The sequence below is a fragment of the Scyliorhinus torazame genome, chromosome 31 (assembly GCF_047496885.1).
Source record: "Scyliorhinus torazame isolate Kashiwa2021f chromosome 31, sScyTor2.1, whole genome shotgun sequence".
In the NCBI taxonomy this organism is placed as follows: domain Eukaryota; kingdom Metazoa; phylum Chordata; class Chondrichthyes; order Carcharhiniformes; family Scyliorhinidae; genus Scyliorhinus; species Scyliorhinus torazame.
Window position 1 is genome coordinate 25,318,173 of NC_092737.1, and position 15,033 is coordinate 25,333,205.

Below are 15,033 nucleotides of genomic sequence, written 5' to 3' on the forward strand. Positions count from 1 at the left end.
TAACATATGATCACTTGGTAACGCCATCTAGTGTTGAGTGACTTGTAGTCTCTCTTGTTAACCCCGTACTACACTTGTACTATACATATCATTACACATCCAATCTCCTTTTAGCAAGTTTTGTTTTCTAAGCGCGGCATGGTGGAACAGTCAGTGCTGCCTCACAGTGCCAAGGACCGGTTCAAATCCAGCCTTGAGTGACCATGTGGAGTTTGCAAATTCTCCCCCTGTCTGCGTGGATTTCCTCTGGGCGGTTCAGTTTCTACGCACAGTCCCAGATGTGCAGGTTAGGTGGATTTGCCATACTAAAATTGACCCTGACTGTGCAGGTTTACTGGGGTTACAGGATAGGGTAGGGGTTTGGGCCTAGGTAAGCTGCTCCTTCAGAGGGCCGGTGCAGATTCGATGGGCCAAATGGCCTCTTTGGCATTGATGGGGTTAAATGGTTCTTATGAACTCTGTTACCACCAGCAGTTCAAGTACTGCATTCCAGATCACAGTCGCCCGTTCTGTCAATAATATGCATTCTCCTCATCTTTTGGCATCTGCTTTGAACATTACCAATGAACGTGGCTTTGCCATAACCAATGCATTACTCTCCTTCTCGCTCTGTGTTGCATTCCTGAGTTTTCTGTCAACTACAACCTCTGAGGCCGGATTCTCCATTCAGGAGAGTCTCCCACGGGACTACAATTGCCTCTGGTCTCCATTGGCACTGGGAGCGGTTCCCAGATGTGGGGCGGGATTCCCTGGTCGCCTACGCCAAAATCGCGTTCGCCGATCGGCCGGAGAATATCCGATTCCGACCAAATCCGGGGCGGGTGACCCTCCAAAGTGGTGTACCCGCAGAGTACGCTGTGCCACGTATCGACAGCCTGAGGTCATTGCCTGAGGCCCGTCCCCCGGTGCTCCGCCCACGACCGGCCGAGTTCTCGACGGCGTGGGTCCCTCGTGGTCTCACCCGTCAGGAACTCGGCGTGACGGCTGCGGACTCAGTCCAGCGCCGCCGCAGTCGGGGGAGGGCTGATCCGCGGGCACGGGTGGACATTATTTGGGGCTGGGGGCACTGTAGGGGTGTGGGCTGGGGCGCAGGAGTCGACCGCAGGGGGGGACTATTTCGTGAGTCTAGCCCCCAGCAAAACAGGTGGCCCATTTACGCCATTTCTTTCTGGCGTAAAACACCAACATTCCCATGCTGGCATGTGGACATAGCCCCAGAATCGGAGAATCCAGCCCATGATCCCTTTTCCATGCAAATTTGTGCATGGCAGGATTCCCAGCGTCGGGCCACCATTTTGAGCGAGTTGCGTTGGGTGGCCCCCTCAACCTCGCAATGCAAATCCTGCCCCCCCTTATGTATGTTGGACCCCCCCCCCACCCCCCCACCCCCACCACCACCACCGCCATCACCACAACGGGAATTATGGATCCCCCCCACACACACAGCACACTTGTAAGAGGGTGACCCAACGCCCGATCAAAACATTCAGGCCCTCATCAGATCCCCAACAACGACCCCCAACATAGAACCCATCAACCATGAAACTCCCAACAGAGACCACTTCATCAGACCCTGCGTCAGACCTCCAACAGAGACCCTCCGTCCCATAACAGAGACGCACCATTAGACCCCCCCCTCCCAAAGAAACGCCCCATTCGAGACTCCCATCAGGGACCCCTGCTTTTGAAGAGCAATAAGTTGAGAAAACACTTAATTTTCACCTACAGTCACCTATAAACTGCTGCCTCAGACGGAAATGTTCAAAGCAGCAGCTATGAAAAGTGTCAGAGGATTACTAGAAAGCCCAATATACTTCTGTGGGTTTGAATGCCTGGACAGTCTTTGAAAAGCAAATCTTCCAATCAATTTCACACACCCATACATTGCATTAGTCAGTGATTGACAGTTTCATTTCTGCAGAGACAGCTGCTTGTTGGATTGTTCATTAACCTTTTCTTTCTCGCTTGAATGCACCTTCAAAGAGTATGAAAGATAGTCCAACTAGGGAAGGGGCCGTAATGGACCTGGTACTGGGGAATGAGTGTTCGATGTTTCAGTAGGGGAGCAGTTCGGGAATAGTGACCACAATTCAGTAAGCATTAAGGAACTGATGGATAAACATAAGTGCAGTCCTCAGGTGAAGGTGCTAAACTGGAGGAAGGCTAATTACAGCAATATTAGGCAGGAACTGTAGAATATAGATTGGGGGCAGATGTTTGAGGGCAAATCAACACCTGGCATGTGGGAGGCTTTCAAGTGTCAGTTGACAGGAATTCAGAACTGGCAGGTCCCTGTCAAGATGAAGGATAGGTATGACAAGTTTCGTGAGCCTAGTCAAAAGGAAAAAAGAAGCAAGGGTAGGAGGATGGGAACATATGAAACAAGTGTGGAATAGAAGAAAAGTAGAAATAAACTTCAGCAAGGACTCAGGAGGGCTAAAAGGGATCACGAAAAGCCATTGGCCAGCGGGATTAAGGAAAATCCCAAGACCTGTTATACATTTATAAAGAGCTAGAGGGTAGCCAGGGAGAGGGTTAACCCACTCAAAGACAGGGGAGGGAATCTGTTTGTGGAGCCAAAGGAAATGGGCGAGGTATTAAATGAGTACTTTGCATGAGTATTCATCAAAGAGAAGGACTTGGTGGATGATAAGTCTGGGGAAGGGATTCTATATAGTTTGAGTCATGTGGAGATCACAAAGGAGGAGGTATTAGAGTCTCGAAAAACATTAAGGTAGACAAGTCCCCAGGGCCTCATGGGATGTACCCCAGAATACTCAAAGAGGCAAGGGAGGAAATTGCTGGGGCCTTGAGGGAAATTGTGATCTGGGTCTTCTGGTGTTCCTGGAATGGGGTACAATTATGGGTCACCCTCTCGATCTTGGCATTCAGTTCAGGTTCAAACGTAGCTGTGCACCAACATTTTCATTCTATCCAGCCCAATGACCCTGATGTTCTTTATCTGACCCTCGGTTCTGCACACCCTCCAGAACATCCACCACACTCCTCAGCCAGTTTTCTAAGGATTTAATTCTTGCCTCCGCTGAGGTGATATCTTGCTCAACACTCAGGATTCTCCCCTCCAGATCATTAAGCCTCTTCATGGCGATTTACAACTCGGCCTGATGAGCACTCAGATACTTAGTCAACACACTCGGCACAGGGGGGCGGCATGGTAGCACAGTGGTTAGCCTTGTTGCTTCACAGAGCCAGGGTCCCACATTCGATTCCCAGCTTGGGTCACTGTGCAGAGCCCGCACAATCTCCCCGTGTCTGCACAGGTTTCCTTTGGGTGTTCCGGTTTCCTTCCACAAAGTCCCGAAAGACATGCTTGTTAGGTGAATTGGACATTCTGATATCTTCGTCAGTGTACCCGAACAGGCGTTGGAGTGTGGCGACTAGGGGATTTTCACAGTAACTTCATTGCAGTGTTAATGTAAGCCTACTTGTGACAATAATAAAGATTATTATTATTCTTATTGTTATTATGGGGTTGCACTGCCGGTGGAAAACTTGAATGGCAATGACTGAATTAGGGAAAACCCCAAGGCATTCTACACTTACGTGAGAAATAAGAGGATGATCAGAGTGAGAGTAGGGCCGATCAGGGATAGTGGAGGGAGCTTGTGCCTCGAGTCTGAGGAGATGAGGGAGGCCCTAAATGAATGTTTTGCTTCAGTATTCACGAGAGAGGGGGACCTTGCTGCTCATGAGAACAGCGTGAACCAGGTTGATATTAAGAAGGAGGATGTGCTGGAAATTTTGAAAAGCATCAGGATAGATAATTCCCCTGGGCCTGATGGGATATACCCAGGTTACTATGGGAAGTGAGAGAGGAGATTGCTGCGCCGCTGGCGATGATCTTTGCATCCTCATTCTCCACTGGAGTAGTAAAGGATGATTGGAGGGAGGCGGATGTTGTTCCCCTGTTCAAGAAAGGGAATAGGGAAACCCCTGGGGATTATTGACCAGTCAGTCTTATGTGCGCAGTGAGCAAAATATTGGAAAGGTTTCTGAGAGATAGCGGGCGGGATTCTCCGACCTGGCAGGGGGGCTCCGCCCCCGCCGGCCGCTGAATTCACCGGCGCCATAGAATTGGCGGGGGCGGGATTTGCGCTGCGCCGGTCAGCAGCCGCCCGCAGTGCCCCCCCCCCCCCCCCCCGGCGATTCTCCGACCCGTGATGGGCTGAAGTCCCACCCGTTCTATGCAGGGCCCGTCGGCGTATATTGGACTAGGTCCCTTACCGGCGGGACCTGGTGGCGCGGGCAGGCTCCGGGGTCCCGGGGGGGCGGGGCCATGCGGCCACGGGGGGGGGGGGGGGTTGATCCTATGGTGGCCTGGCCCGCGATCAGGGCCCACTGATCTGTGGGCGGGCGTGTGCCGTGGGGCACTCTATTCCTACGCGCTGGCCGTGTAAGCCTCCATGATGGCTGGCGCGATGGTGAACCCCCCCCCCTGCGCATGCGTGGGGATGATGTCAGCAGCCGCTGACGCTCCTGCGCATACTCGAACCCGCGGCGGCCAGTGGAGTCCCTGCGGTCCCGGCTGGAGCGGCGCCAAAGGCCTTCCACAACTTTGGGCCGGCCCGACACCGGTGTGGTTCCCGCCACTCCATCCTGCCTTTTCTGCCCACCCCGCCTGTTATGGGAGAATCCCGCCCAGGATTTCTGATTATTTAGAAAAACATAGTTTGATTAAAGATAGTCAGCATTATTTTGTGAGGGGCAGGTCATGCCTCACAAGCCTCAATGAATTCTTTGAGGATGTGATGAGACACATTGATGAAGGTCGGGCAGTGGATGTGGTGTATATGGATTTCAGTAAGGCATCTGATAAGGTTCCCCATGGTAGGCTCATTCAGAAAGTCAGGGACCATGGGATACAGGGAAATTTGGCTGTCTGGATACAGAATTGGCTGGCCGAAAGAAGACATGAGTGGTAGTGGATGGAAAGTATTTTTCCTGGAGGTCGGTGACCAGTGGTGTCCCGCAGGGTTCTGTTCTGGGACCTCTGCTCTTTGTGGTTTTTATAAATGACTTGGATGAGGAAGTGGAAGGGTGGGTTAGCAGGTTTGCCGATTACACGAAGGTTGGTGGAGTTGTAGATAGTGTTGAGGGTTGTTGCAGGTTACAACAGGACATTGACAGGATGCAGAGCTGGGCTGAGAAGCGGCAGGTGGAATTCAACCTTGATAAATGTGAAGCGATTCATTTTAGAAGGTTTAATTTGAATGCTGAATACAGGGTTAAAGGCAGGATTCTTGGAAGTGTGGAGGAACAGAGGGATCTTGGGGTCCACGTACATAGATCCCTTAAAGTTGCCACCCAGGTTGGTAGGGTTGTTAAGAAGGCGTATGGTGCGTTGGCTTTCATTAACAGGGGGATTGAGTTTAAGAGCTGCGAGGTTTTGCTGCAGCTTTATAAAACCCTGGTTAGACCACACTTGGAATATTGTGTACAGTTCTGGTCGCCTCATTATAGGAAGGATGTGGATGCTTTGGAGAGGGTGCAGAGGAGATTTACCAGGATTCTGCCTGGACTGGAGGACATGTCTTATGAAGAAAGATTGAGGGAGCTAGGGCTTTTCTCACTGGAGCGAAGAAAGTAGAGAGGTGACTTAATAGAGGTGTATAAGGTGATGAGAGGCATGGATAAAGTAGATAGTCAGAGACTTTTCCCCAGCGCAGGAAATGGCTGTCAAGAGGGACATAATTTTAAGGTGATTGGAGAAAGATGTAGGGGAGATGTCAGAGGTAGTTTCTTTACACAGAGAGTGGTGGATGCGTGGAATGAACTGCCAGCGGAGGTGGTGGAGTCAGAGTCATTAGGGACATTTCAGCAACTCTTGGACAGGCACATGGACAGCAGTAACTTGAAGGGGTGTATGTTAAGTTGATCTTAGATTCTGATAAATGGTCGGCACAACATCATGGGCCGAAGGGCCTGTACTGTGCTGTACTGTTCCATATTCTATTCTCCACATGTCTGCGTGGGTTTCCTCCGGGTGCTCCGGTTTCCTCCCACAGTCCAAAGATGTGCAGGTTAGGTGGGTTATGGGGAGGAGATGGTGGAGGGAGCCTAGGTAGGGTGCTCTTTCAGGGGGGTGGGTGCAGACACGATGGGCCGAATGTCCTCCTTCTGCACTGTCGGAATTTCATGGAATTCTATTCTAGATGTGGCAGAATGTGCAGCGAGGACGGAGCAACGTTTTGGTCTGAATGACTCTTTGTCAAAGCTTTGACAGGGAGTCACCTCGACTTGAAACGTCAGCTCAATTCTTTCTTCATAGATGCTGTCAGACCTGCGGAAATTGCCCAGCAGTTTCGATTTTTGTTTGAGGTCGAGGGTAGCTTGTTTGACAAGAGGGATGGGGGCGGGTGGCAGGTTCAAGGACGAGACAACACGTAAAGAGAGAAAAGCATTAGCAATGTGGGTTAACTTTGGGACATAGAAGGGAAATTGGGTTGTCCGTACTTTGATGAGAAGAGGGACGAGGGACCAGTCAGTGGTTTCCCTGGACAAGATGAGGTTAGTGGTTGGGTGTGGGGGGCGGGGTCATAGGAGGAGATAGGAGAGAACTTGAGAAAGATGTGAGTTCAAAGCTAGTACAGAGGGAACATTGGAGTAAATTTGTCATGGTAGACAAGTGGAAAGGGGTATCTTGATTAAATGGGGATAGGGTAGAGGTGTGGGCTTAAGTGGGGTGCTCTTTCCAAGGGCTGGTGCAGACCCGATTGGCCAAATGGCCTGAAACTGCACTGCAAATTCTACGATTCTACTATAAAATGGATAAGTGAAACCAATTGTCTGCCATGTCTGTTCAAGCCTGTGGCCCTTTCTAAAAGCAAAATACTGTGGATGTTGGAAATCAGAACTTAAAATGAAGATGCTACTTAATCTCAGCTGGTCTGGCAGCATCTGTGAGAGAGAGAAACGTGAACGTCGCGATTGTGTATGACTCTACTTCATAGGATGTGGGAGGGTTATGTTCTTCTGGGGGGCTAGGGGGCCAAATGTTGAAATGAGGGTGTGACCTACCACATAGGTCTCTTCAGTCCTGGTGCACAGAGGGCCAAAGACTTCACAGTTGAAATTGGGGGAGAAATCTATCCCAGGGGTGGAAACCGAATAAAGTAAGATTTGAAGCGGGTGGGACGTAATGGCTAATGTAAGAAACTTCTTCGAGGTGGCTTTATTTTCATAAAATCCCGACAGTGAGAGATTCAAGAAAGACCTCCAGGGCCAGCGCCACCTTCAGGACAGAGGATAGAATGACCTCCCAGGACATGTGGTCACTGAGAATCTGGTTGAAGGAATATGGGATCAGATTTAGATCTGAGGGCTTTAGTCATTTCACTCATGTTTGAACGAAGTCATTTGTATGGTTCTTTTTCTCATTCCTTGGAGAGATGTGGCGAGGCCCGCATTCATTACCATGAGAAGGCGGAGGTGATCTGCCTTCTTGAACCGCTGCTGTCCATGTGAATAATACCTGAGTGTCTTCATTATCCCAATGCCCATACTCCACCCAATATTGACACACACTTGCACAGAACATAACTGTGAAAAAGAGGTGCATTGACTGATTTTATTGACATGAGAGCTGAGATCCATGGTCAATTCACACTTTGTCTGGCAGACATGATGGGTGACAGGCTACACGATTTAATAGCAAAATGGCTATGCTACTCATCTGGTCCCTCAACCATTACTTTGCCCTCGATCTTGTAGTTGAGATCCGTCCAATCAATTACATTCCCTCGCTCTCTTCTACTGCACGTGGGAATCTCAGAGACTGGCCGTACAACATCCCACAGGTTCAAGTCAGTGAGCTCTCCAACAAAGCTTTGCTTCTTGGAAAAGCCCCCTCCGACTTTATCCTGATCTTGCCCCAGAATCACCACCCCGTCTGGCGCGACCTGTTTCCCCTTGGCCAAAATTTTGGTCATGGTTTGATTGCCGTTGATCCAGGCCCGTGTGTTTCCCGTCTGCGAGTCCCACGTGACACAAATGGGCATCCATCCCACCACAGGCCTGGGGACCCTGAACTCAACTTGCTCCCCGGCCAAGTGCAGCCTGAGGACCTCGCTGCCGAGCTCCAACAGGAGCTGGTTGTGCTGGGTGTCCGTTGCGTAAGAGAAGACAGATATGGTGTCCAGAGACTCGCTCAGTATCTTCACACACAGAGTCAAAGCTTGGAGCGCCATTCCTTTCATGGGCTTGATGGTGACATAGCTGTTGTCCGTCTGTTCTGGGAAGATCAAGGACTGAAGCAGTAGCCCTGCAAAGGTGGAAGGGACAAATATTTCAGCAGCAGGTTGGGTTTCGACAACGGAAAAATTTGGCATTGCCCAACAACGTTCCAAGCTATGACATGATCTCACTGAATGGCGTGACTGATTCTGTTGACTTGAGCTGAGATCTATGGTCAATTCACACTTTGGTAGACGTGTTGAGGGACAATCTACACGTCCCGATTTAACCAATTCACCATCTGATAGTCCAAAGATGTTCAGGTTTAGGTGGATTGACCATGTTAAATTGGTCCCCCTTCTGCACTGCAGGGATTCTACGATTCTATGATCTATTGTAACGCGTTATTCGTTCCTGAGTTGCATATATAGAACACAGAACATGCAGTGCAGAAGGAGGCCATTCGGCCCATCGAGTCTGCACCGACCCACTTAAGCCCTCACTTCCATCCTATCCCCATAACCCAATTACCCCCCTAACCTTTTTGGACACTAAGGGCAATTTATCATGGCCAATCCACCTAACCTGCACATCTTTAGACTGTGGGAAGAAACCGGAGCACCCGGAGGAAACCCACGCAGACACGGGGAGGACGTGCAGACTCCGCACAGACAGTGACCCAGCAGGGAATCGAACCTGGGACCCTGGCGCTGTGAAGCCACAGTGCTAGCCACGCGTGCTGCCGTGCTGCCCAACTTCTGTGTGCAGTAGCACAACTTCTATCCTCCTCATGAAAGGACCAAGCGGCCTGCTTCTGCTCCTACGTTGTCTGCTCTATGACCTTTTAGTCAAGTTGGGTGAGATTTTTTTAACAAATTCAAAATTAATCCACTTGCACAAAACTACAATCAGGTCTGATGTTGACTCATCAGTTAGCCTTGCGATTATTTCCCTTCTCAAGCAATTATCTAATTCTCTTGCTAACAGGAAAGGTTGAATGGTGGCAAAGTGGTCAACACGGCTGCGTCATAGCGTCAGGGACCTGGGTTCCATTCCCAGCCTTGGATGGCTGTGCGGAATCTGCACGTTCTTCCTGTGTTCTGCGTGGGTTTCCTCCGGGTGCTCCGGTTTCCTCCCACTGTCCAAAGTTGTGCAGGTTAGGTGGATTGGCCATGCTAAATGGCCTCATAGTGTCCAAAAGGTTAGGTCGGGGTTACTGGGCTACGGGAAAAGGGTGGGGGAGTGGGCCTAGGTCGGGTGCTCTTTCGAAGGGCTGGGGCAGACTCGGTAGGCCGAGATTCCTCGTCCTGCGCTATAGGGATTCTGTCGAAAAAATATTTTTCAGGCAGGAGGGATGCTGTGATCTGGAAAGCGCAGTCTGTGAGGGCAGTGGAAACACAATAAATTGCCGCGGGTCAAACAGTCAAGGAATGGGATTGGTCGGGCCTTTCCTTGAAAGAGGGATGATGAGCCCTTTTAGTTTTAGTCTTGCCGGTCTAGACGTCTTCAGAACAGAGGAATATTTTTAATATAACTGAATCGAATGATCAGCCATGATCCTAATGAATGGCGGAGCAGGCTCCAAGGGCCGAATAGCCTCCTCCAGCTCCTATCTTCTAGGTTTCTATCAACATTTCACATGGAGAGACAGAAAGTGGTCATTTTTATGTAGCCATGGGATAAATAAAATCCATTCTGTAGTCTCTCCTACCTTCCCTGTGTACGGTACGCATTGTTTGTACAGCATGCAAGAATCAATACTTTTCACTGTATATTAATACATGTGACAATAATAAATCAAATCAAATCAAAATGTTTGGTATTTATTGTCCTTGAAATGGAAATCGCTTTTTGTCACAAGTAGGCTTCAAATGAAGTTACTGTGAAGAGCCCCTCGTCGCCACATTTTGGCACCTGTTCAGGGAGGCTGGGAGGGGAATTGAATTGAACCGTGCTGCTGGCCTGCCTTATTTAGCCCAGTGTACTAAAACCAGCCCCTTGATTTGCTAGGTCATTTTTAAAAAATAAATTTATAGCGCCCAATTCATGTATCCAATTCAGGGGCAATTTAGCGCGGCCCATCCACCTACCCTGCACATCTTTGCGTCGTGGGGGTGAAATACACGGAAACACGGGGAGAATGTGCAAACTCCACACGGACAGTGACCCAGAGCCGGGATCGAACCTGGGACCCTGGCACGTGAGGCAGCTAGGGATTTTGAAAGGGCATTGTCAACCATATTGCAATGGATCTGGAGTCTCCCTGGACCAAGGTGACAGTATCCCATCTTGAAAGGACAGTCGTGTACGATTCGGTAGAAGGGTCACACTGACGTGAAACATTAACCTCTCCACAGACGCTGCCAGAGGTTATCCTGTGTTTCCCGCTTTCATCAGTGAACCAGGCGGATTTTTACATCAATCAACAACGATTTCATAGTCAGTATCAGATTATTATCGGCTACGAATTTCGCCATCTGCTGTAGTAGGATTCACACCCGGGTCCCCAGAACCCTGAGTCTCTGGATTACGAGTCCAGTGAGAATATGACTAGGCCACTATCTCCCTTAAAGTGGTCTCCATCACGTGGTGACTCAGGTTAATGCTCTGGGGATGTTGTTTATACGCCACGTCCATGGCAGCTGGTGAGATTTAAACTCATTAAATAAACTCTGGAATATAAAGCTTGTTTCATTAATAGTGACCATGAAATTGTCGCTGATTGTTGTAAAAAGCCATCCAGTACAGTAATGTCCAGATAGGGTAGGAAATCTGCCATTGTTACTCAGACTGACCTGCATGGGCAGCACAATGGCACAATGGTTAGCACTGCTGCCTCGCAGCGCCGGGGACCCGGGTCCGATTCCAACCATGGGCGACTGTGTGTGTCGAGTCTGCACCTTCTCCCCGTGTCTGCGTGGGACATTCATACGCGTCCCCGTCTTGTGCTCTGTGTTCTTCCCACAGTCCAAAGATGCGCAGGTTAGGTGGATTGGCCATGAAACATTGCCCCTTGGCGGGTTCGGCGGGGTTACTGGGATAAGATGGGGAATGGGCCTGGGTTGGGTGCTCTTTCGGGCGGGCGGGGGGGGGGGGGGGCGTCGGAGAAGACTCGACGGGCCGAATGGCCTCCTTCTGCACTGTCGGTACACGCAGACTCAGAGAAAGATGATCGATTCGGAAGCAGCCCTCTGATATGGCCTCTCAGGTCACTCAGTCCTTGGGCAATTAGGTATGGAATACAAATGATGGTTCAGCCACTGCCCAGCTGCCATAATAGAAGCAATCTGACCACAGAGGACATACTTAATGATTTATCTCAACACTCACCATCTTTCACACCAGCATAGGCGATCATGCAGCCAGCCAACAGCACCAGGAGTCGCTTCATCTCTGCTTCCTGTAACAAGTAAGGTGGCCTGTAATAGGTTGTGAAGTTTGGCAGAGCGAGATCCTCACACAACATTAGCCCGTGATGATTCAATGTCAACTCTCACACACAGTCTAACCCATCAGTGCTACTCGCAGGGAAAATCCAATTGAGCATTCTTTCGGGATCAAGCTTTGCACACACGTGAACACAGATAAACCACAAAACTTACTTAGTGCACATTTTAAGCTGAACAGAATGCGGCAGCAATGATTCAATGATTCCACATGGCACAGTAGTTAGTGCAGCCCACTCTGTGACAGCAAGTCATTGCATCTGGATCTATTACTGACTTTTGAGGTAATAATCCAGGCAGAGATAACTTCATTGTCGAAGGGTCTGTGCAGAGGTTGCCCCTCACTGTCAGAGGGTCTGTACTGAGGGAGCGCTGCACTGTCAGAGGGTCAGTACTGAGGGAGTGCTGCATTGTCAGAGGGTCACTACTGAGGGAGCGCTGCACTGTCAGAGGGTCAGTACTGAGGGAGCTCTGCACTGTCAGAGGGTCAGTACTGAGGGAGCTCTGCACTGTCAGAGGGTCAGTACTGAGGGAGTGCCGCACTGTCAGAGGGTCAGTACTGAGGGAGTGCTGCATTGTCAGAGCGTCAGTACTGAGAGAGTGCTGCACTGTCAGAGGGTCAGTACTGAGGGAATGCCGCACTGTCAGAGGGTCAGTACTGAGCGAGTGCTGCACTGTCAGAGGGTCAGTACTGAGGGAGTGCTGCACTGTCAGAGGGTCAGTACTGAGGGAGTGCCGCACTGTCAGAGGGTCAGTACTGAGGGAGTGCTGCACTGTCAGAGGGTCAGTACTGAGTGATTGCTGCATTGTCAGAGGTCCGTACTGAGGAAGTGCTGCACTGTCAGAGGGTCAGTACTGAGGGAGTGCTGCACTGTCAGACGGTCAGTACTGAGGGAGTGCCGCACTGTCAGAGGCCCGTGCTGAGAAAGTGCTGGACTGTCAGAGAGTCAGTACTGAGGGACTGCTGCAATGTCAGAGGGTCAGTATTGAGGGGGTGCTGCAGCATCAGAGGCTCAGTACTGATGGAGTGCTGCACTGTCAGAGGGTCAGTACTGAGGGAGTGCTGCAGTGTCAGAGGGACAGTACTGAGGGGATGCTTCAGTATCAGAGGTCAGTACTGAGGGGATGCTGCACTGTCAGAGGGTCAGCACTGAGGGAGTGCTGCACTGTCAGAGGGTCAGTACTGAGGGAGTGCTGCAATGTCAGAGGGTCAGTATTGAGGGGGTGCTGCAGCATCAGAGGCTCAGTACTGATGGAGTGCTGCACTGTCAGAGGGTCAGTACTGAGGGAGTGCTGCAGTGTCAGAGGGACAGTACTGAGGGGATGCTTCAGTATCAGAGGTCAGTACTGAGGGGATGCTGCACTGTCAGAGGGTCAGCACTGAGGGAGTGCTGCACTGTCAGAGGGTCAGTACTGAGGGAGTGCTGCACTGTCAGAGGGTCAGTACTGAGGGAGTGCTGCACTGTCAGAGGGTCAGTACTGAGTGATTGCTGCATTGTCAGAGGTCCGTACTGAGGAAGTGCTGCACTGTCAGAGGGTCAGTACTGAGGGAGTGCTGCACTGTCAGGCGGTCAGTACTGAGGGAGTGCCGCACTGTCAGAGGCCTGTGCTGATAAAGTGCTGGACTGTCAGAGGGTCAGTACTGAGGGACTGCTGCAATGTCAGAGGGTCAGTATTGAGGGGGTGCTGCAGCATCAGAGGCTCAGTACTGATGGAGTGCTGCACTGTCAGAGGGTCAGTACTGAGGGAGTGCTGCAGTGTCAGAGGGACAGTACTGAGGGGATGCTTCAGTATCAGAGGTCAGTACTGAGGGGATGCTGCACTGTCAGAGGGTCAGCACTGAGGGAGTGCTGCACTGTCAGAAGGTCAGTATTGAGGGAGTGCTGCACTGTCACAAGGTAAGTACTGAAGGAGTGCTGCACTGTCAGAGGGTCAGTACTGAGGGAGTGCTGCACTGTCAGATGGTCAGTACTGAGGGAGTGCTGCACTGTCACATGGTCAGTGCTGGGAGAGTGCTGCACTGTCAGAGGGTCAGTCCTGAGGGAGTGCTGCAGTGTCAGAGGGTCAGTACTGAGGGAGTGCTGCACTGTCAGAGGGTCAGTATTGGGGGAGTGCCGCACTGTCAGAGGGTCAGTACTGAGGGAGTGCTGCACTGTCAGACGGTCAGTACTGAGGGAGTGCTGCCCTGTCAGAGGGTCAGTACTGAGGGAGTGCTGCACTGTCAGACGGTCAGTACTGAGGGAGTGCCGCACTGTCAGAGGGTCAGTACTGAGGGAGTGCCGCACTGTCAGTGGGTCAGTACTGAGGGAGTGCTGCACTGTCAGAGGGTCAGTACTGAGGGAGTGCCGCACTGTCAGAGGGTCAGTGCTGAGGGAGTGCTGCACTGTCAGAGGGTCAATACTGAGGGAGTGCCGCACTGTCAGAGGGTCAGTACTGAGGGAGTGCTGCACTGTCAGAGGGTCAGTACTGAGGGAGTGCTGCTCTGTCAGAGGGTCAGTGCTGGGGGAGTGCCGCACTGTCAGAGGGTCAGTGCTGGGGGAGTGCCGCACTGTCAGAGGGTCAATACTGAGGGAGTGCCGCACTGTCAGAGGAGTTGTCTATTGGACCGGGTTGCCATGTGACCGTCATGGTTATTGCCCTGCACCGTACGGGCAAGGAGCCTCAGCCCGACCAGTTGCCCAGAATGCTGTGAATGTCGTCTCTTGCGAGCCCATCGGATTCAATTTTGAAAAACCACGGTGGAATGTGCACCCAGCACCGTGAAGAGATGTGAACTCGCGATGGCCTGCGACCAACCAGCCCTGCTGGATGTAAACTAAAAAATCTGCAGCCTGGCACAAGGTCAAAAGCTAGTTTCTGGACCTCTGCTGTGTGTCTCAGGTACATTTGACTCCAGAATCGAAGATCCTATCACTGCATCAAGTAGGAGACAATCTGAGGAACTTACTTCACTCAGCTTTTCAAAACTCCTGCACCAGGGCACGGGTTCCACTTACCTGAGAGTCCAAGTCAAAAAAGAATGCCACTTGCTCAGCAGATGGGTTATTGAAGGGGCTGCTCTATATATCCACCCTTAGCGTGAGAGCAAGTCAATCATTACAGGAGATCACACGCTCAGTGATAACCAGCAGAAAGCAGAGGGGACAATGTACCGGGCACCGTTCCAGGTCTCACTCACCGTCCTTGGGAAGGAGTCAACTCAACCTGCTCCGTCCTGACCTCTCCATCAGGAAGGCGAAAAGTAAACAGCACAAGAGTGGGATTTCATGCCAGTGCTGACTCTTTCAAATCTGGCTGCTCATTACAGCAACAGAATAACCATTTCATCACCACGTCTGTGAGGTCCCGCATCGAAACAGGGACCATCCTGGGTACCCGACTTGCACTGACACAG

The 15,033-nt window shown here is 51.0% G+C and overlaps 1 protein-coding gene across 1 annotated transcript; it reads right to left on the reverse strand.

Annotated features, from left to right (window-relative positions):
• Positions 1-7,574: 7,574 nt before the first annotated feature.
• LOC140404765 (mucosal pentraxin-like) lies at positions 7,575-14,685 on the reverse strand. The gene is made up of 3 exons (XM_072493484.1): positions 14,636-14,685; positions 11,524-11,593; positions 7,575-8,281 (listed from the first exon to the last, which is right to left on the reverse strand). Exons 2-3 carry the CDS (start codon positions 11,582-11,584, stop codon positions 7,686-7,688), a joined length of 657 nt encoding a protein of 218 aa, XP_072349585.1. The 5' UTR covers positions 11,585-11,593; positions 14,636-14,685; the 3' UTR covers positions 7,575-7,685.
• Between the last annotated feature and the right edge of the window lie 348 nt (positions 14,686-15,033).

Coding starts and splice junctions, on each gene's coding strand:
- LOC140404765 (XM_072493484.1), bottom strand. CDS start 11,584: ATGAAGCGACTCCTGGTGCTGTTGGCTGGCTGCATGATCGCCTATGCT. Junction 8,282..11,523: donor CTATGCTGGTGTGAAAGATG/GTGAGTGTTGAG, acceptor CCACCTTTGCAG/GGCTACTGCTTCAGTCCTTG.